Source organism: Apteryx mantelli, chromosome 11 (assembly GCF_036417845.1).
Source record: "Apteryx mantelli isolate bAptMan1 chromosome 11, bAptMan1.hap1, whole genome shotgun sequence".
Taxonomy (NCBI): Eukaryota; Metazoa; Chordata; class Aves; order Apterygiformes; family Apterygidae; genus Apteryx; species Apteryx mantelli.
The window spans coordinates 20,899,993-20,922,329 of NC_089988.1; the positions used below are offsets into that span (position 1 = coordinate 20,899,993).

Below are 22,337 nucleotides of genomic sequence, written 5' to 3' on the forward strand. Positions count from 1 at the left end.
GAGCAAAAGCACTTTCTAAGGTTTTTTTCTATGTCCTTTCAAAAAGAATAGGAGACACTGGAAGGGTACTTCGGTCTTTTTTCAAAAAAATCATTCCTTTGCCACTGTTATGCTCCCAAACCCAGCTGGTGCTGTCACTGGCCTGACAGGAGAAGGGGCAGCAGCTCCCAGCACTGCGGCTCCAGGCTCCGGGCGGCCCCGCGCCAGGAGACACTGCCCCGCGCGGCACCAGCCGCCTCTCGCCCCCTCCCTCCCCGCAGGGCCCGGACAGCCCCGGCCCTGCCCCCGCCCCTCAGTTGCTCTCCTCTGCGACAGTGCGCATGCTCCACGGGAGGAGGCGGCACTTCCGGCCCTGTGAGGGGGCAGGGCCTGTGTGTCCATGGCCACCGCCCCTGGTGCCGCCGGCCCCGCCCCCGCTGGGCCCTGCCGCGGCGCCGTTCTCGAGGCCGCGGAGAAGCAGCTGCGGCAGCGGCGGATGTTGGCGGCTGCTGTGCAGGGAGCCCGGAGCGACGCTGCGGCCCGGCATGTGCTCGTGTGGCCGGAGCCTGCGGCGGCTGCTGCCGGCTGGGGCCGGGGCCGGGGAGCGAGGGGGAGCGGCGCCGGGGGCGGGGAGCGAGGGGGAGCGGCGCCGGGCTGGCCCAGGGCTGCGGGAGTTGTGCTGCAGGGGAGCGTCGGCAGGGAAACGCTGCTGCCGGGGCGCTGTTGCCACAGGGCCCCGCTCTGCCCCGGGGCCTGGGCGAGTCTCCACAAGAGGATGCACGTGCACGTGACAGGAGCCCCGGGAGGCTGCGGCCTTTTTTTCAGGAGTAGATGAACAACCCAGGGCCCATCGCAGCCTTTGGCATTATCTGCCATGAGCGGGTGGCCCTGAAATTTTGTCTCCATCAGCAGCCCAAGAAAGGGGCCGGAGGGGGGATCCCAGAGTGTCCCTCTGCTGGGAGACCATAGAGAAGTGCTGGAGGCCGGCCCAGAGGAGCCACCTGACCATAGAGATGGGCTGTCCCGTCCAGACGACCATAGAGATGGGAAGTGCTTTGCAGACTGTCCCTCACCATGGAGACTTTCGAGCCGGTGCGGGCGGAACCAACCCCAGAAAGTCTCCAAGACTCGTGACCCTCCTGAACTCCCCTTCTCACCGCGCTTTCCTTTCCATCCCTTCTTCATCCCACGCTACTTCCAGTGCTACCTCCAGGAGAGAAACGTGACTTGTCCCAGTTTCCTGCACATGTTACGTAGCACAGCAAATACAGCCCTTCCCTGTTTCTGGGGTTCGACCACAGGTGTGAAACACTGGTGCTGGCTGACGTTCAAGATCTTTTCACGATACAAAAAGCATTCCCGGCTTTTACATTTGTGATGCTTTTCCATGTAGACTGGGCACCTCTCTCACAAAATCCTGGACAAACCATTTAAAGACTAACAGCCAGGGCCTTGTGCTGCCCCAGATCTACACATCAGCTTGCAGCTAGGGCACCTTCTTCTTGTGCCCATGTTATCTGCAGTCTCGTAGCAGGCAGAAATGGCAATAATGCAGCTATGGAGATGTTTGTGCAATGCCTGACAAAGCTCAAAAATGTTTCTCGACCCAAATACCTTCCTGCCATCCTTAACATGAGAGTAATGTTTGTTGTGTAAAAGGAGGAAATAGGTCTTGAGATATTTGAGATCATTATTTGGCTTAAATATCCCCCAGCTTTTTTTTACCCTTGGACATGATGAAGATGTGTTTAGTAATGTGTATCAGATCCTCAGACAATGGAGTTTTGCTCAGCACAACTGTCCTGTTCATGGACCACCAACAAAACAGTGGTCATTGCCCCTGCTATTTAGATTGAATAAATAGTGCTATTTTCTGTGGATGGTTTTGAAATGGAGGGTAGAGCATATGGCACTGCCTGTCCAACCCCAGCCACTTTTATGATAAAGGTTGGCAGATGGAAAGTCTGATCAGAAAACAAAACAAAACAAAACAAAACTGCCTTTGACTCTAGGGGATCACTGACCCAAACACTTATAAACTCTCTGTATTTGTATTGCTTAAATCAATAGTGGGGAACTAGAAAGATGTGTGCCAAAGCTGGTCCTTTACGCTGCAACCCCAAAGCCTAAGCCTCCGTGCCCTTTGGGAACAACAAGGTGATGGAGAAGCGGGACCTCAACATCAAGACCAAGTGGCTGCAGCACCTCCAGGACCTGTGCTGTTAAAGGACACTGGATCCAGTGGATTTTTGAATAAAGGGATTCCTCCTTCCTGGTCCGCTGGAAGGGAGACTGCTGTGGTTCCCTGTTCCCTGGTCCTGCCAGCAGCGAGACGGGGCATGTACTTGCAAGAGGCATACACATACTCTGTACGGACATGGTCGACCACCAAAAAATCACCTCCAGCAGGGGCACAGTACCTTTACAGGCACCACAGAGACATGAGCAGCACTCATAAACATGAACGATACAAACGGCCTGGTCCTGTTCTTGCTCAGCAGCTAATCAGACTCAGAGCTTGCAGGAGACCTCACACGCACCCTCGCACGGGTGTCTCTGGAGCTGGCTGCCTTGATGTCTGCAAGCCTTCCACACATGCACTCACGCAGAACAGTGAGCACACTCACCCAGAAAAGAGCTAGGAAAAGGATTTAATACAATGATAGGCTACACTGCAGAGAGCAGGTACACAGCCTGGCCAGACAAGTGTCCTTGCCAGCAGCTTGCTTGCACATGATTGGCCCCTTTTATTCCCTCTGCCTCCATTTTCCCATGCTGCTTCTTCCATGATCCAGCTTGATCCCTCCCTTTCTCCAGCTTTATCCCCTTTGAAATAAACAGCCCATCTCCAAGTATTTTTCTTTCATTGGTGCCAGTTTTACTGCCTATGTACTCAAGTTTAATATTTCTGGTACTGTTAGCTAGGCAACCTCTGGCTCATACGGTGCTTCTGATATCATTACCTCGGTACCGCTGGTGCTGCAAGAGTCTACTCCCCGAAGGTTCCCCAATACACGAGTTATGTGTGACGCTTGTCCTTTTCTCATATAACTCTCCCTTAACCACCGCTGAAATCCAGCCATCGCTCACTGTGCTGTCTGTAACTTGGCAGGGTCTCATTCTGTTCCCTGCAGTGTCCAATGATTTCTCATAGCCACTAGTTTCTCACGCCCTGTTCAGTTATCTCAACTCTGAGGCAGAGCCTAGTCGTCTGCCTGCATACGTTAACCCTGTGTTGCTGGTGGAGCTGTGGGTCTGGATGGGAAGACCCAGGGCCACCACATCCTTCACTGTGGTGCACAAGGACCCAGCCCAGAGCAAGATGACTGAGCTGCCCAAGAGCGCCCAGGTGCTCTGCTGAGCTGAGCTTTGGTCACCCAAAACGCCATAGCTTCCTTGGGGTCCCACATGAGGAGTCAGGCTGCAGAGATGAACTGGACCCAGTTTTCCTAAAAAGAGTTCACCCTTATAGAATTCCCTTTGGAAATGGGACGCTCAAGCACAAAATTTAAAGAAGCTGTTAACAGTAATTCTGCTCCTCAGAAGCCCTAACAAAATGAAATGCTGATTAGAAACAACTGCAAAGGAGTAAAGCAATGGCAATGCTTTCCCTTCCCCTGTGCTTTGTTTTTCCCTGTGGACTGCAAAATAAAAGGAGAAAAGGGATCTCTGTGTGCTGATTATTTTTCTAACAGATGTTTCCTTTTATCAATTGAACATGCTTCTGCCCATCCCTTTGGCATGTAAAGATATGGATAGAGACAGAAGTGTAAAATAAGGGGGGAATATATAATTTCATTGATGGACAAGAAGAAAAAAGTGTGATAGAAGCATACATAGTTTATTTGAAATAATTCTCAAACATGAAATACTCCTTCAACAAAGAAAAAGAAGGTAGAAAATGCCTAATTATCCAAGAAGAAATACATTCTTTTTTTTTTTTTTTTTCCTTCAGGAGAATGCATCCTGGAGTCACCAGTGGAGATAAAGCAGGGCTTTTAATAGTGGACAAACTGACAGTATGTTATGAAAATATGCATTTTTAAGAAATCTCCCTCCAAAGTGAATAATAAAACTATCATCTGCATGCTATCATTGACAAATCAGTGAGGCTGTCTTCATCACACTAATGAAACTGAGAAGTGTATTATGGATTTGAATCCAATGAATTTGAGCCCATTGTAGTGTCTGAGCTTAATTTTCATGTTTAGCATCTTCTGTTATTCAGTGAGAGAAGACATTTTGCGCTTTCCTCAACACCCCTTGGACATTGTCCCCAGAGTTTTCAGCTAAATTTCCTGAGATGACTTATGAAAACTTCCTTGTGTCAGCATGCACTGGCAGTCTATGTCCCACTCCTAAGAAGTGTGTGTGTGTGTGTGTGTGTGTGTGTGTTCAACATTTTATTAATATTTTTTAGATGTTGTTTATAATAACCCCCTGTAACCAAGACACACAATTCACATTCCTTCCTTTCACTACTACAATCCAATGAGAAAATAAATCTCCTGAGGCACCTGTATTTAATAGCTATATATATGTGTGTGTGATACAACACTGACATATAATTAGAATTGCTGTCATGAAAAGCATCATGACCGGGGGAAGAGCCAAACCTTTGGACGGCCAAGGGCTTCCTCCAGGGCCAGCTTCACAGTCTTGTTTCTGAGACTGTAGATGAAGGGGTTTAAGAATGGGTACAGGACAGTGTTCAGCAAAGCTACAATTGTGTTGGTCTCCAAGGAAACCCCTTCTGAGGGCCGTGCATAGAGAACAATGCAGCTTCCATAGACAATGGCTAAGGCAGTGAGATGGGAAGAACATGTAGCAAAAGCTTTCCTCCTCCCAGATGCTGATGGCATGTGCAGAATACAGTGGAAGATGCACATGTAGGACACCATGATTAAACATAAGGAACCCAGCACTACAAATGATATCAAAATGGAGTCTGCTTTCCAAAGCAGGGTGGTGTCAGAGCAGGACAGTTTGAATAAGGGGGAGCTGTCACAAAAAAAATGCTGGATCTTGTTGGGGCCACAGAAAGTCAGCTTTGAGAGGAGGACCAGGCGGTAACTCAAGAGTGTGAAGCCTAGGACCCACGCAGCAACAACCAGGTGGGTGCAGAGCTGCTGCTTCATGATGGCAGCATAATGCAAAGGTTGGCAGATGGCAACATAGCGGTCAAAGGACATGACAACAAGGAGAGCGAACTCTGTAAAACCGAGGGCAACATAGAAATAGGACTGGGCAAAGCAGCTCTTTAATGAGATTGTTCTCCTTCCAGAGCTCAGAATCACCAACAGTTTGATGGTTGTGGAGGATGTGAACCAGATTTCCAGGAATGCCAGATTGCTGATGAAAAAGTACATGGGGGTTTGCAGGCGGTGATCCACACACACAAGGAAAATGATCATTGTGTTCCCTGTCAGTGTTGTCAGATACATGAGTAAAAGGATCAGGGAGAGAAACAGCTGTAGCCTTTGATCAAGCCCTGAGAAACCCTCCAGGATGAACTCAGCAACCGCAGTTTCATTTCCTGCTCCCATGCCCAATTTCAGTACGTCCTGCTGAGACAGGAGCATGAAGAAGCAAGTGTGAGAATTTCACAGTCTCGACGGGAGGGTATATCCTTCCTTCTTTGCTCCCTTGCTTGCTTCCTATGTAACACAGACAGAAATATTCCTCTCAGCCATTCATCACACCCAGATTTCTCTGCTTCACATTTTACTGAGAGTCCTCAGAGATTTTACTGTCTTCTTTCTACCTTTTCCAGACACTCACAAAGGATTCTTTCTCACGAGCACAGTATTGTAAAGAGGTTGTGAACTAGTTCATGCCATGCCTGGGAAATTCCCTGTTCACTTGGACCTATTGCAAACATCCATCACATCTGTGTTTCAAAAGCCAAACTAACCTCCCAGCAAAAATACTTACTAGTATCTGCAGATGCCAGTCCATCCATGTAGATAAGCATGTTGAAAGTTATTCCTTCTACTTTTCAGTACTTGCCTTTTTTGACTTGGAATGTCTGTGAGGCTGTTGCTTTCAAAACAAGCCAGTACTGAGCATGTCTTCTGTAATCCCCTGCTTTCTTCCACAGCTTCTTCCTCTCTGTTTCTCCAGAAACATTGAGGAAACATTGGTATTAAATGTCCTGACCTAAATGCCTTGCTTTCCCTTTAGGGGAAGGGGGAAATCTTCTCATCTTAAAGAACTTAAAGGCTGTCCTTTTGATTATTTGAAATAGGAAGGGTCTGGAACAACAACAACAAAAAAAATACTAAGCCGGGTTATATTTTAGACATTGGGCACTTTGGTTTGAGCAAGTTAGCTTCCTCCCATCTTGTCAGTGCAGAGAGAGAGAAGAGTGTCTGGAAGAGACTGGTAACACTTCTTTCGCCTGTCAATTATGGTCTGGGAGGATCCCGTCTCTAGAGCTCTCTTGACTATACAGGGAGCCAAGGAAAAATGAGTACAGACACCAGCTGCTCACAGACACCTCTAATGAAGTCAATGAAATCACTATTTCTGTCTCCACCCTCTTAATTAATTTAGTAGCTAATTTCTTTTTCAAACCAAAGAACATGTCCAACAGAAGGAAGCCCAAGAAAAACATAGGCAATAAATACTGACATTTTCCCTCCACCTTTGCATTTGGTTTTAGACATATAAAGGAAAGGAGCAGATGATTCCACAAATAGGATGCTTCAATAGTGCAAGGGCAGGAGGAGGGGATGATGGGTTTCAAGCAGTGAAACAGAGGTTCTCCACAGACTGTGTTCTTAGTCTGCTGGCTGTCAGCTAAAATCATGCTTCTCCTGAATGTACTTTCTTAGAGGAACCTGCAAAGCTGCTGAGAGCTTACAGCAAAGCAGCTTCTCTGCTCACCATGGGGGTAACCCTCTTGAACCCTTTTATCAGGTTTTGGTTGGTTCAAAGGATTTGCTGTATTCAGGCCCCACGTAGCCAAAAATGGAGATACCCTATGCGATAGTGACTATGGCAGTGTGAGATATGCAGGTGAAGAAGGCTTCTTATGGCTTTCCTAGAGGGTATTCTCAGGATCTAGTGCAGGCATAAGACACAGGGGTCAGTGTGAAGGAGCTCAGCAACATAGCGGAGAAGGGAGCAAAGCTCATGTTTGAAGGTAGCTGGTGCCCATGCAGGTTGCTCTCATCAAAGGGATGAGACCACAGAAGAAAGAGTCTCTTTACTGGGGACACAGGGTACCTTGGTATATCAGATGGTGGAGCTGAGCAAGAATAGAGATGCCATCACCCAATGGATAAAGATGAGCGTGGAGCCCAACCAGGGCTTCATACAGATGGTACAGTGTGACAGGTTGCAAATGGCCCCACAGCAATTGAAAGACATCACAACAAGCAGGTTGAAATCAGCTGTGCCCAGGAAGATGAAAAGGAAGGTCTGGAACCGACAAGCAGCTGTGGGATGGTCTTAATCTCCAAGATGAGGCCGACGAACCTTTTAGGGGCAAAGGGAACCAAATATCTAAGAAGGAGAAGCTGCTGGGGAAGAGATACGCTGGTGTGGAACTGATTGAGCCAAATGATGGCTATCATGACCATATTCCCCATGGCAGTGAGCAGATAAATCACCCACGGCAGTGTGAAGAAGAGGATTTGCATTTGAGGAGTGACTGAAAAGGCATTCAGGAAGAATTTGCTTGCTATGGTACGGTTGGGAGGATCCATTTCAGAACCCAGTCAGTTGAAGGTGTGACAAGAGTAACTAATGTCATGCATAGTGAAATTCGTCTTGCTGCCTTCATCAACTTTCCCTTCCCTTTTCCTAGTCCTACTTTTCTTTCTTGAGGTGGGAGACCAGAACTGCACAAGGGATTCTCATTTTCTCTTTGTTTATATCCAATGCCGTGAAATAAATGTTAATTCATCCCACCTGTCTTTAGACACAGGAAACAACTCTCCTGCCTCACTTGCTTGCAGAGGTAGGCCAGAGTGCTAGCTAAAAGCCAGTACTTGTGGCAAAAGCTTTGGAAATCAAGTTCCAGGTATGAAATTCAGGTTTCTCTTACAGTCATAATTGTGGTGTGGGTGGGTAACAGGCTATCAGGCCTGTGCCTGTGTGTGCACTCAGAGCACTCAAGTCATGAATCCCCTGGGTGGTCCAGGAACTCCCCCATCTAGTAATCCACACAGGTGAGCTGATGGGCAAGTTTGAGACAGGGGATGGATTTGAAACTAGGAGATTGACTGAATTCCTAACACCTTCCAAATTAGGTGTTGGACTGACTGGTGCAGAACCTCTCCAAGTGGGTATTTCAGACAGTTCTAGAGATTTCCAGAGGCAGATCCTCCTGCGTCTGGACCAATTCCTGTGCTTAAATGTGGTGAGTACCATCACAGGTGGAGTATCTGGCTGTTTCAGAATCTCTGCAGTGGTTCCTGCTGCAGAACTGATTAAATTGTAAATACTTAAGACCCTTGAAAATTGACAGTAGAAACCGCTCCTGCAAATGAAGAAGCGGCCATGTAGGACAGTCTTTTATGCATTCTTAGGAGAGTTAGGAGATGCTTTGGTATGTAGTTTGAGGTAATCAGTAGCAATGGCTCATGCATATGCTGGAGAGGTCACACAGGACCACAAGCCAGCTGGATTATACAAATTCCCCAAAAGAACAGTTTGGGGAGTTGCATCTGATCCAGTGGAAGCCACTATTGGAAGGACCCTGGCAAAGGAGGCTGCCACCGCTACCTGGACAGTAACCAGCCATCCTGCTCAAGAAATTTGATGCCCCTTGTGAGTGTTACCTCTGAAATGCCAATAGAGGGGCGTCTGTGATTCTTTTGCATTCGGGGGTTATTTGCACTGAACTCCAAGAGATCATCATTTGTCAAGTATGAGAATTTATTAGAGATAAGAGGTTATAACAAAAAAAGCTAGAAATATAACAGAACTGAAAAAATATATATACATATCAGAGCTCTACAGTTAATCACAGATGCAAAATACAGCGACCGCTCTTGCCCTTTATTGGCCACCCTTCCGGTACAGTTTTGCCCGGATTCTCCTCATCATGCCGTTGACATCCACAAGCCAGCTGACGGTCGGTCAGAGTCCACACCAACTTCTGTGGCTAACTCTTTTCTATAGCGAGTCCAAACAATGCCAGCGCACAGTTACACAAAGGCTGTATGGCCTCAGTCAATAACAGCATGCACATCAACAGGTAACCTAGTGCTCAGCCCACAGCACTGCTCAGTTGGCAACAGCACCCATGAACAGGTCGTTCTGTGGGGAACGGTTCCACAGCACCTAGATGCTTATGGGGTGAGTCTGCGGTGTCACTTCTCCTCTGTCTGGCCTTGTCAGTCATGGGGTTGGTAGAGGGTGTGCCCCCAGGCTGCAGCAACCCCACAGTGTGGTGGCTCCAGCTGTGATGCACCCAGGGTTCCTTAACTCCTGGGATCACCCCAGAGCAGACCCCTCTTCTGTGGGCTGCACCATCCGGACTCCCACGCTTGCCTGTGTGGCGCCTGTCACTCCACTCCTTGACACCGCCAGACACATACATTTTTTTCAGAAGGCCCCAAATTCCCCTTGGTGTGCAGTGGGTGGCTTTTTGGTAAGCACAGTGTACTGGGGAAATGCACGCTGCTATTAATAGACACCAAAAGCAAAGCATGCCCATTTGTAGTAACACGTAAAAAACTGTTAAAATTAACAGTCTTAATCCTAATAGCAACACGATTCGTTTGGCCTATTGACCCAAATTCAGTGAATCTGAGTATTGTTCCAGTTCAATATGTTAACACAGAAATCTTATTTCCTTTAATTGCAAGCATTTCTTTCCTGATCCAAAAGATCCGTTTGTTCCCCAAGCTGGAAGAGTTCCCTTTAAAGAAGCTTCAATTAGAGTTGGACACTTTTTTATTATTATTATTTTTCCATATTTCCCTGTCTTCTCTATAGTAAACAGACAACTTTAACTTCAGATCAACAGCTGTTTCACTTATGCTTAGATTTTACCATCTTTTTCTCTTTCTTTCCTTTCCTTTCATCAAGGGAAGGTGTTAGCACCTTACTTGAGATCATGAATTTTTACAAACACTAAAATACAGCTGTTAAGTTTGGTTATCAGCCTGGTATGAGTATCCTCTCATTTTTAGGTATGCCATCTTCCTTTGATGTTACTTCTCTTCTGGCTCCTAGATTCATTCTATTATTTAGATACTTTAAAAAACCCCGCATTACTTGCCTGACAATTCTATCACTCTTTCTGGCTGCTTCTTTTCAAGTTGTTGCTCTTCAGAGGGTCACTCTGTAAAACCCCAACAAAAAGAAAAGCCTCCCAAAGCCATTAGGTTGTTATAGTTTGGTTTTAGCTGTAACTGCTGAAGCTATTTCTTTTAAGGTTACTCGGTTACATGCATCTATTATTCAAATTTGAACATTTTTTTTTTCCATTGATTTTTCTTTATGCTCAGAAACTTTTACTACAGCTTGGGGTATTTTCCAGCCCCTGCTGGTTTCTGGTATACTTAAAGATGCTGTTTTTTCGCATTTGAGGTCTTTTCTTGTTTCCTAACTCTGCCCCTGGGGCTCTTATCTGCAGAGCCCGATCTCCACCCTGAGTCCTCCAGTGCCTCAGTGCCAGGCAGAGCAGTTATACTGGCCAGGGGGGGCAGAGCGTTTCTCACATTCTGGTGAGAAACAAGCTGCCCAAGCCCAGTCCTGCTTTCCACCCAAAGCCTCCCCTGCTTCGCTCCCTCTCCTCTTTCACCTCTCTCTTTCACGTCTTTTTTTCTTCCACATGGTGGACTCCAATTGGCTGACAGAGCCGTCAGTGAAATCCAAACCCGCCCCCCTCCTCCTGCCAGCCAATAGGCAGGTCGCAAATCAGCAGCTGCCTATGGGAATGAGCTAGGGGAGGAGTCACAATGTTGCAGTGTCCAGATGGAGTGTTGTAAAGGTGAGGTTACAGACTGTCCATTTAATCGGGGAATGGGGGAACAGAAGAGAGAGCCAGACAGCTCCTGGGGGTCCCGGGCGATGCTGGGGGCCGTGCTTCTCTTGGGGATCTTGGACCAGGCTGTGTTTCTGTGCAAAAGTCTGGAAAAGCCTTGATGGAAGCCCCTAGAGAAGAGGGGTTTTCCTGGGCGCTTAGAGAAACCCATGTAGGACCCAGAGACGTCAAGGGAAACCCATCCCATCCACACCAAACCCACTGCTCTCCCTGGAGACCTTCCTGCATCCTCGGGCTGGCAGCAGGAAGGGGTGTGGGGGCACGACCACGTCCCAGACTAGCCTCCATCAGGCCTTCAGCTTCACAACGTGGCACAGCTTCAAATGAGCTCTCTAAAGGAACACTTCCCATGCCCCTGGTACGTAGAGAAGACTTTGAGTAGACAAGCAGGAGACAGGGGAGAGAAAGGGCAGAGACCCCAGGGTGCAGAACTGGGCTCCCAGCATCACAGAGGGGGTGCCACAGGCTGAATAAGCAACCCAAAGAAGTAAAGGAGTCCTTCCTTTTGCAGTGGCTTGAAAAGTCACGTCTCTGACAGTATTCAACACGAATGGAGTCTCCCTTCTGCAAGATTTGCCCCTGGACTAGGCAGAGACTAGGAAGAGCAGGAAGGCAGGTTGTAGGGATGCTCTCAAGCTTCAGCAGCTGCAGAGCTGGGAGCTGGTCATCTCACACACTTCTGAGTGAGTCAAAATGCACGTCCTGAGGCATTGCACTGCCTCATAGGCTCTGCACTGGAGCCTGGACAGCAGCACTGCAGTGTGTGGGCATGTCCTGAGAAGCCCAGAGTCATAAAATGTAGGAAATCCAGGATGTCAGGGCTGTACAGCCCCCAGGAGAGCAAGGGAGCCTGCGGGAAGGAGGGCAGGGGCCTGAGGAGCATACCCAGGGGAGAAGCACAGTCCCAAGGTGACACTGAAAAGCCCAAGGACCAACTGAGGCCCAGGGATGAGAAATGGCTTTCCTCAGGCTCAGCCAGAAGGAAAGCTGGGCAAATTTCATGGGAAATGGGAAAACTTCCCCACATTTGCTACCTGGCCTCACCCATGGCTTTGGAGGCTGGCAGGATCCAGGGTCCTGGATAAGATCCTCCGGATGATGTGTGTTAAGGGTATGTTTGCTCTTTTCTGGCATAGCATCCCTATCTCAAGCACTGATGACTGAGAAACCTTGCTGAGCACTTTTAAAAGCAAAGAGCCTGCCTTGGTGCCTAAAGGAGGAAGGCTGCATCCTGTCCCATATTGTCCTACACCCTAGTTCTACAAAAAGAGCGACCCACAGTAGAAACCAGTTTTGAGGCTCACCAAAGCATTTCTCAGCCTGTGGCCACACTTTGGGCTGTTTCATCCCACATGTCTTGGATCTTGTAAAAATGCCAACCCCCAAACTCCAGATTCCTGCACACATCTGCCCAGTGCAGTGACCTGTCAGTGTAGGGGCGCAGAAGTGACGTCTCCAGTGCCCCATTCAAGACATTTCACAACCTTTGGCACTGTCTGAGGACATTCCTAAAGCATTGGGCCATCTCCATGGCAGTGACCTACTGAGACCCCAGATGACATGAGCTGAGGTCGCACTGGGATGTGCTGCATCACAGGGAGGTCTCGCCAGTGTCCTGGTGGGGAGGCCTCACTTCCCTGTGAGGCCCAGGCACTCCTGGGCACTGCTCACACCCTCCCCATGGCTGCCCTTCATAGTGGCTTCATGGCAAGGAGAGGGGACAGGAGGCCACGTTGGGGCCCCTCACCAACAGGCAGAGGAACAGGGGCATGTTGGAAAGGAGTTTTGGGTGACGAGACGAGAAGAGCGTCCTTCCTCCTCGGCTGGAGAGGTTATCTGAGGGCAAGGGGGCAAGCGAGATGGAGGACTGCTGGATGGACACCGTCAGCCTGGACCGCAGTTCCTTGTTCCCAATGCTCCTGCAGCTCTCCACTGAGAGTAAGGGCTTCGGGAGCTCCTTCCCGAGGTGTCACACACAGACTGTTAACTGTAAAAACTGCTGTGGATGCTGGGCTGTGGGGGTGGCTGGACAGGGCTGGGGGCTGCTGCGAGAGTACTGCCTCAGGGTCCCCTCTGGCTCGGGGGACAATGTGGCAGCCGGGACTCCTGGGTCCTGGTGCTGGGGCTGCCATGAGCCCCAAGGCTTCTGTGGGGACAGTTCCATCCCCTTGTGGGTGGGGGGGAGGGGGTGGGAAATCCTTGGCCAGGTTTCCCTGGGAGTGGGTCCCCCTTTGGAGTCTGGCTCTGAGAAGAATGGGGTCCTGCATCCCAGAGGCTGGGGTGGCCTGCAACTCCCGTGGGGCTCTCAGGAGCCTGCTGGAAATGTCCATATAGGATAATGAAACCTTCACCTTGTAATAACCTCAAGTTCTCCACATGTTTTGGAAAACCTTTGTTCCTTCCCCCTGGATCCTTTTATGCTTCCAACTTGGCACAGCATGTTTTGGGCTCACAGATGCTATCTTCAGATGGCCACAGCCCCTGTCCTCCTGCAAACTGGGCTCAAAACTGTGCACCCAAAAGAAAATATATTTGAGAGAGCAGCTTGTAAAGAGGTGGAGGTGTAATCCCCATTCAACAGGTCCTGGCTGACCCCAAGGATTTTTCTCTGAGCTGGGGTGGGCAGTGCTGGGGTGAGCCCAACACAGCTATCTCCCTCAGCCCCCTCACAACCCCACACCACCACTCCCCAGCACCAGCAGGCCCAGAGCTGCTCTCCCCATCACTGCCCTGTGCCCCCGTGGGGCTCCTCAGCCCTCCGGAGCCACCTCCTGGGGCACAGCCCAGCCCCGCAGAGAGCAGCCCCTGCCTGGCTGCGGCCCAGCACTGCCGGGCGCAGCGCGAGGGCTGCCGAGTCCCGGGGGCTGCCGTGGGCAGGGGGCTGGGGCAGGAGGGGCGAGAAGACACTGCCCTGCCTGGCCTGTCCCCCCCCCCCCCCCGCCCTGCCTCGGGGGCAGCAGGACACTACACACGGGCTCCAGCACCCCAGCGATGCCCAGGGCCCCCGCGCTGGCACCAGGGCTGGCGCCAGCACAGGCCCTACAGGTGCCTCTCCGCACACGGCACAGCCCCTGGGCGCAGGGCAGCCAGGAACCCCACGGGCCCCCTGCGGCAGAGCCCAGCCCCGGTGGGGCAGCGGTCCGACCCCAGGGCCCCGCACTGCCCAGCCATACGGCGCCGCGCTGCCCCCAGGCCCTGCGACGCCTCACGCTGCCCTGTGCTGCCGCCCACAACATGGCACCCCACCGCATGGGAGGGGGAAGGGGCTGCCCACGGGGTCACACAGGGCTGCAGTGTTGCCATGGCATCGCCCCCAGTGCTGCCCTCCTATTGGCCGGCCAGGGGAGGAGGCTGGGGCAGGGTTTGACTGGTGGCTCTGTCAGCCAATCAGAGTGTGGCATGTGGAAAAACAGCCGTGAAAGGAGAGCAGGAGGCAAGCTGGAGGGAGGGAGGGGGCGAAAGCAGGTGTGAGTGGGGCTGGCGGGACTGCGGGTGCCTTCAGCTGCCGGCAGGTGCCCTCCCCCCGGGGTGGGGGCAGCGGTGCTGGCAACGGGGCTGCTTTCCTGCAGGAGCTGCAGCAGGGGCTGGTGGGGCTGTGAGCAAGGCACAGAGCGACCGGGGACAGAGCGGGGAGCTGCCCTGCAGCCAGATGTGGCGGCTTGCCCCGAGCAGCTGGGCCGGGGCGGCTGCTGGGGTTGGGGGGCAGGAAGCTTTGCCCCTGCCGGGGGTCGGAGAGTCATTTGGAAGTGTTTCCCTGAGCTGCTGCTGCCACCGCAGCCCCCAGGTGCTGCTCCAAGCTGCGTTTGGGAGCTGCTGGGCAAAGTGTGAGCAGGCTGCTGGTGTCCTCACGAAGGGCCCTTCCCAATGGTCTTGTTTGTTCTGAAAACAGCATTTCTGAGTGGCTCTGAGAGTCCTGGAGGTGGGAAGTGAGCAGGCCCCGGGTTGCGAGTGGATGTGCAGAGGCAGTGCCTGTTGCAAGGCCTTGGAGGCCTGGAAGGGAATGGAAGGTCTGGAGAGTTGGGCTTTGTGTGTTGTGGGGCTCTTGGGGGTGCCCTGTGTGCTGCCATGTGTGGAGCTGTGCCCTGCGTGTCGCTGATGCAGAGCAAGTGTTGGCTGCCAACCCTCTGTGAGGTGCGGGGTTGAGGCATGTTACAGTGCAGGGTGCCCTGTGGTGGAGCAAGGTGGTGGCCCCAGTGTTTTGCTGCTCAGCATGGGAGGAGGTGGCTGGAGAGAGCAGTGCTGTGCTGCCAGAGCCCAGCCTGCCATCACAGTGTCCTTCTGCGAGACCTGGGTGAGGACTGCTGGTGACTGTGTTGCCTCCTTGGAGCATCCTGGTGTGAGCCAGGGCTGCTCGCAGTTTGGTGGTTTCTGTCAGCTGAGGTTCCGGCTTGCAGGTTCGGAAGGTCTTGATGCTTCCGTGAGTGTTTGGGATTTTACTGACTCCCCAGGAGAAAGTCATCTTCTCCCTCCTTAACGGTTTTCTGTTGCATCTGGTCCCTCATTACATCTTCCCACCCCAGACCCTAATCCATTCCGATCCCTCAAAGAGATGGGTAGTTAATGAAAGCAGTCAGAGCCATTTCTCCACTTTGTGCCTGCCCAGACCCTTGCAGAGAGGGGAGATGCCACCTCACGAGAAGTCAGGTCTCTGAGGGCAATGGGTGGCTCTGAGACACCTGTCCTTGGTGAGCGGTGGAGGTGGCATCTCCAAAGCCGCTGGTGCCTTTGGCAAGAGTCTCAGTCTAGCACATTCCTTGAGGCTGCAATGGGGGAGACATGTGGAGGTAGGGATCCAACACCCTGCTCAAGGCAGGTGCCAGTAGATGAGGTGTCTTGGGTCCTTTTCCAGGGAAGTTTTGATCAGGCTCTCACCAATACAGCTCAGCATGGAGGGGAGACATTTGCCCCTGCCTGTTGAGACTCTGTAAGGCCAGCAGAACTGACAGTAGCACTCCGATTCTTTCTTTCTTTCTAGGTTGCTCCACTCCTGGAGGTTCCCAGTGCAGTTGTAGAGCCCCTGAGGATGGAGGCAGGATGCCAGGGTGTGTCCCTGTGCCTGTCAACATCTTTGCCAACATCGTGAGCCCCCTGTGAAAGCAGCTGCAAGTGGATGAGAAGAGGCTACATATGAATGCAAAGGCTTCCATAAATGCGCCTGGCTTCCCTGGGTGACTTGGGGTGTGGGTTCACCTCCTGGTACCTCTGCTGTGCTGCAAATTCCACGTCCCACAACTGCTGTTACTGCCAGCCCGCTCGGCAGATGCTACTGTGCCCCTGCCTTTTCCTAGAAGGTTGTGGTGCCATATAGGATGAGTCCAAGACCCTTATAATAAATGCCCACATGTCTTGAGTGCCTTTGTGTGAGGGCCGCAAAGCCTCCGTAGCTTGACCTGAGGAAGTCTGACAGCTCTTGGGCCCCTGGCTCTGCGAGGGGTGAAGATGTGCCCAGGGCCAGGTTGCCCGTGGCACCCAGCCCTCAGTGCTCTGTGAAGGCAGCTGTGGAGCCCAGACTGCTGCTGCAGAGGCTGCACAGCCAGGACAGCTGGCATTTCAGCAGACCTCCAGGCTGGAGCTGTCTCATTGCTTGGGCCTCATGTCAAAGCCTCTGCACCCTGTTTTCCTTCCGCGGGGCTCCTTGTCCAAGTAAGTAAAGGAAAGGACCCGAGGTTCCTTTGGGCTCAGGAGCCCTTCTGGACTCTCTACTGTTTCTACACTGTATCTGTATCTTTTGTATTACTAAAGAAAATCCCCATCCCTGCCATCCCTAGGTGGAGGTTGCTGAGGGGATGGAGGTGGAAAGCAGCAGCCTGCTGTGCCCAAAGAAAGCAGGATCCTTCCCTCTGAAAAGAGCAGCATCTCCCAAGGAGCCAGCTCTGTCCCCGATCTTGTGAGCCCAGAGTGCCTTGGCCACCTTGTGGTGTCACCTCAAGAGCTTCGCTGTGTGTCTGGGTTGAGGAGCCAAGGGAAGGCAGCGAGCAGAGCAGTGGCTGGGGAGTGTGCAAGTGGCGAGTGTCCTGCATCCATGTCTTCTTGGTGGCACCTGGTTGTATCAAGCAGAAGAGGCAGCTCTGTGGGGCAGAGACAGTGTGTTTGTAGAATAGCTGGCATAGCAGAGGTCTGGCGTCAGGTTAATGCCTGGTGCAGTGCTGAGTTGATGTGACAGTGTCAGCAACCCTTTGCAGTGCAGCTGCTCCCTCAGCTGGTCTCTGTCCCTAGAAATGCACTAGAAATGGACGTGGCATCCTGCTGTCATTGTGTAGGTGCTGCAGTGCAAAGGCTCCCAGCTCGGACTTGATGGCACTAAAGGAAAAGCAAGACCAATTGTTGCCTTTTGTGATTTGCTGCCAGGGTGACAGAGTGGAGCTGTGGCATGACCTGGAGAGAGTGTTGCCAGGAGATGAAAGGTGTTTGCAGAAGACTGTTCTGTATGGAGTGATAACAGCTTAATCAAGGGACATGCAAGTGGCCCAGGTGAGCTTCTCCTCTCCTCTCCCTTCAGCCTCAGCACCTGACAGACCAGCTCGATGCATATTGCTGATGTTTGTGTTTGTGAAGTCATTGGGGCTCAGTATCTGCTAGGCCACCAGCAGACACATTGCTTCTTTTTGTACAGGTGCAGGAGCACCTGGTAGAGCAGCAGTATGGAGATGAGTGTTGTTTGTGCTTCTGGGGATGGTGTGCCTCAGTCCATGCTAGGCCAGCAGCATGCACGTGGCTTCAATGCAGCCTGTGAGGTCACTTTTGTTTCAGTATGGAGAGGCCAGTGGTGGGCACATGGCTGCTGTTTTCGCTTGTGAGGTCACTCTTGCCTTCCTATATAATAGGCCAGCAGATAGCACATGGCTTTGCTGAAGCCTGTGAATTCACTACTTCCTCGGAATGGGATAGGCAAGCAGCAAGCAACTTCCTGTGATACACACTGTTAGGCCAGTTCTGCATCTATAAACGACAGCCAACAAGGAAACACTATATCACTGTTTGCGATTCTGAGGTGACTTGTGCCTCAGTGCCTGGTAGGCCAGTGCTAGGTGCGTGGGTGCTGTTTGTGGTTGTGAGGTCAGTGGTGGCTCAGTGCCTGCTAGGCCAGTGCTAGGTGCGTGGGTGCTCTTTGTGGTTGTGAGGTCCCTTGTTTCTCAATGCCTGCTAGGCCAGTGCTAGGTGCGTGGGTGCTGTTTGTGGTTGTGAGGTCAGTGGTGGCTCAGTGCCTGCTAGGCCAGTGCGAGGTGCGTGGGTGCTGTTTGTGGTTGTGAGGTCAGTAGTGGCTCAGTGCCTGCTAGGCCAGTGCTAGGTGCGTGGGTGCTGTTTGTGGTTGTGAGGTCAGTGGTGGCTCGGTGCCTGCTAGGCCAGTGCTAGGTGCGTGGGTGCTGTTTGTGGCTGTGAGGTGAGTGGTGGCTCAGTGCCTGCTAGGCCAGTGCTAGGTGCGTGGCTGCTGTTTGTGGTTGTGAGGTCAGTGGTGGCTCAGTGCCTGCTAGGCCAGTGCTAGGTGCGTGGGTGCTGTTTGTGGTTGTGAGGTCAGTGGTGGCTCAGTGCCTGCTAGGCCAGCGCTAGGTGCGTGGCTGCTGTTTGTGGTTGTGAGGGCAGTGGTGGCTCAGTGCCTGCTAGGCCAGTGCTAGGTGCGTGGCTGCTGTTTGTGGTTGTGAGGGCAGTGGTGGCTCAGTGCCTGCTAGGCCAGTGCTAGGTGCGTGGCTGCTGTTTGTGGTTGTGAGGTCAGTGGTGGCTCAGTGCCTGCTAGGCCAGTGCTAGGTGCGTGGCTGCTGTTTGTGGTTGTGAGGTCAGTGGTGGCTCAGTGCCTGCTAGGCCAGTGCTAGGTGCGTGGGTGCTGTTTGTGGTTGTGAGGTGAGTGGTGGCTCAGTGCCTGCTAGGCCAGTGCTAGGTGCGTGGCTGCTGTTTGTGGTTGTGAGGTCAGTGGTGGCTCGGTGCCTGCTAGGCCAGTGCTAGGTGCGTGGGTGCTCTTTGTGGTTGTGAGGTCAGTGGTGGCTCAGTGCCTGCTAGGCCAGTGCTAGGTGCGTGGCTGCTGTTTGTGGTTGTGAGGTCAGTGGTGGCTCAGTGCCTGCTAGGCCAGTGCTAGGTGCGTGGCTGCTGTTTGTGGTTGTGAGGTCAGTGGTGGCTCAGTGCCTGCTAGGCCAGTGCTAGGTGCGTGGGTGCTGTTTGTGGTTGTGAGGTGAGTGGTGGCTCAGTGCCTGCTAGGCCAGTGCTAGGTGCGTGGCTGCTGTTTGTGGTTGTGAGGTCAGTGGTGGCTCAGTGCCTGCTAGGCCAGTGCTAGGTGCGTGGGTGCTGTTTGTGGTTGTGAGGTCAGTGGTGGCTCAGTGCCTGCTAGGCCAGTGCTAGGTGCGTGGGTGCTGTTTGTGGTTGTGAGGTGAGTGGTGGCTCAGTGCCTGCTAGGCCAGTGCTAGGTGCGTGGCTGCTGTTTGTGGCTGTGAGGTCAGTGGTGGCTCAGTTACTGCTAGGCCAGTGCTAGGTGCGTGGCTGCTGTTTGTGGTTGTGAGGTCAGTGGTGGCTCGGTGCCTGCTAGGCCAGTGCGAGGTGCGTGGCTGCTGTTTGTGGTTGTGAGGTCAGTGGTGGCTCAGTGCCTGCTAGGCCAGTGCTAGGTGCGTGGCTGCTGTTTTCAATTGTGAGGTCAGTGGTGGCTCAGTGCCTGCTAGGCCAGTGCTAGGTGCGTGGCTGCTGTTTTCAGTTGTGAGGTCAGTGGTGGCTCCGTGCCTGCTAGGCCAGTGCTAGGTGCGTGGGTGCTGTTTGTGGTTGTGAGGTCAGTGGTGGCTCAGTGCCTGCTAGGCCAGTGCTAGGTGCGTGGCTGCTGTTTGTGGTTGTGAGGTCAGTGGTGGCTCCGTGCCTGCTAGGCCAGTGCTAGGTGCGTGCGTGCTGTTTGTGGTTGTGAGGTCAGTGGTGGCTCAGTGCCTGCTAGGCCAGTGCTAGGTGCGTGGCTGCTGTTTGTGGTTGTGAGGTCAGTGGTGTCTCAGTGCCTGCTAGGCCAGTGCTAGGTGCGTGGCTGCTGTTTTCAATTGTGAGGTCAGGGGTGGCTCACTGCCTGCTAGGCCAGTGCTAGGTGCGTGGCTGCTGTTTTCAATTGTGAGGTCAGTGGTGGCTCAGTGCCTGCTAGGCCAGTGCTAGGTGCGTGGCTGCTGTTTGTGGTTGTGAGGTCAGTGGTGGCTCAGTGCCTGCTAGGCCAGTGCTAGGTGCGTGGCTGCTGTTTGTGGTTGTGAGGTCAGTGGTGGCTCAGTGCCTGCTAGGCCAGTGCTAGGTGCGTGGCTGCTGTTTGTGGTTGTGAGGTCAGTGGTGTCTCAGTGCCTGCTAGGCCAGTGCTAGGTGCGTGGGAGCTGTTTGTGGTTGTGAGGTCAGTGGTGGCTCAGTGCCTGCTAGGCCAGTGCTAGGTGCGTGGCTGCTGTTTTCAATTGTGAGGTCAGTGGTGGCTCAGCGCCTGCTAGGCCAGTGCTAGGTGCGTGGCTGCTGTTTGTGGTTGTGAGGTCAGTGGTGGCTCAGTGCCAGCTAGGCCAGTGCTAGGTGCGTGACTGCTGTTTGTGGTTGTGAGGTCAGTGGTGGCTCAGTGCCTGCTAGGCCAGTGCTAGGTGCGTGGCTGCTGTTTGTGGTTGTGAGGGCAGTGGTGGCTCCGTGCCTGCTAGGCCAGTGCTAGGTGCGTGGCTGCTGTTTGTGGTTGTGAGGTCAGTGGTGGCTCAGTGCCTGCTAGGCCAGTGCTAGGTGCGTGGCTGCTGTTTGTGGCTGTGAGGTCAGTGGTGGCTCAGTTACTGCTAGGCCAGTGCTAGGTGCGTGGCTGCTGTTTATGGTTGTGAGGTCAGTGGTGGCTCAGTGCCTGCTAGGCCAGCGCTAGGTGCGTGGCTGCTGTTGGTGGTTGTGAGGTCAGTGGTGTCTCAGTGCCTGCTAGGCCAGTGCTAGGTGCGTGGGTGCTGTTTTCAATTGTGAGGTCAGTGGTGGCTCAGTGCCTGCTAGGCCATTGCTAGGTGCGTGGGTGCTGTTTGTGGTTGTGAGGTCAGTGGTGTCTCAGTGCCTGCTAGGCCAGTGCTAGGTGCGTGGCTGCTGTTTGTGGTTGTGAGGTCAGTGGTGGCTCCGTGCCTGCTAGGCCAGTGCTAGGTGCGTGGCGGCTTTTTGTGGTTTTGAGGTCAGTGGTGGCTCAGTGCCTGCTAGGCCAGTGCTAGGTGCGTGGCTGCTGTTTGTGGTTGTGAGGTCAGTGGTGGCTCAGTGCCAGCTAGGCCAGTGCTAGGTGCGTGGCTGCTGTTTGTGGCTGTGAGGTCAGTGGTGGCTCAGTGCCTGCTAGGCCAGTGCTAGGTGCGTGGGTGCTGTTTTCAATTGTGAGGTCAGTGGTGGCTCAGCGCCTGCTAGGCCAGTGCTAGGTGCGTGGCTGCTGTTTGTGGTTGTGAGGTCAGTGGTGGCTCAGTGCCAGCTAGGCCAGTGCTAGGTGCGTGGCTGCTGTTTGTGGTTGTGAGGTCAGTGGTGGCTCAGTGCCTGCTAGGCCAGTGCTAGGTGCGTGGGTGCTGTTTGTGGTTGTGAGGTCAGTGGTGTCTCAGTGCCTGCTAGGCCAGTGCTAGGTGCGTGGCTGCTGTTTTCAGTTGTGAGGTCAGTGGTGGCTCAGTGCCTGCTAGGCCAGTGCTAGGTGCGTGCGTGCTGTTTGTGGTTGTGAGGTCAGTGGTGGCTCAGTGCCTGCTAGGCCAGTGCTAGGTGCGTGGCTGCTGTTTGTGGTTGTGAGGTGAGTGGTGGCTCAGTGCCTGCTAGGCCAGTGCTAGGTGCGTGGGTGCTGTTTGTGGTTGTGAGGGCAGTGGTGTCTCAGTGCCTGCTAGGCCAGTGCTAGGTGCGTGGCTGCTGTTGGTGGTTGTGAGGTCAGTGGTGGCTCAGTGCCTGCTAGGCCAGTGCTAGGTGCGTGACTGCTGTTTTCAACTGTGAGGTCAGGGGTGGCTCAGTGCCTGCTAGGCCAGTGCTAGGTGCGTGGCTGCTGTTTGTGGTAGTGAGGTCAGTGGTGGCTCAGTGCCTGCTAGGCCAGTGCTAGGTGCGTGGGTGCTGTTTGTGGTTGTGAGGTCAGTGGTGGCTCAGTGCCTGCTAGGCCAGTGCTAGGTGCGTGGCTGCTGTTTGTGGTTGTGAGGTCAGTGGTGGTTCAGTGCCTGCTAGGCCAGTGCTAGGTGCGTGGCTGCTGTTTGTGGTTGTGAGGTCAGTGGTGGCTCAGTGCCTGGTTGCCCCATGCTAGTTGTGTGGGTGCTGTTTTCAATTGCGAGGTCAGTGGTGACTCAGTGCCTGCTAGGCCAGTGCTAGGTGCGTGCGTGCTGTTTGTGGTTGTGAGGTCAGTGGTGGCTCAGTGCCTGCTAGGCCAGTGCTAGGTGCGTGGCTGCTGTTTGTGGCTGTGAGGTCAGTG

General features: G+C 53.0%; 1 protein-coding gene across 1 annotated transcript; it reads right to left on the reverse strand.

Annotated features, from left to right (window-relative positions):
* Positions 1-4,571: 4,571 nt before the first annotated feature.
* Positions 4,572-5,561, reverse strand: LOC136993009 (olfactory receptor 6F1-like). The gene has a single exon (XM_067303026.1). It carries the CDS (start codon positions 5,559-5,561, stop codon positions 4,572-4,574), a length of 990 nt encoding a protein of 329 aa, XP_067159127.1.
* Between the last annotated feature and the right edge of the window lie 16,776 nt (positions 5,562-22,337).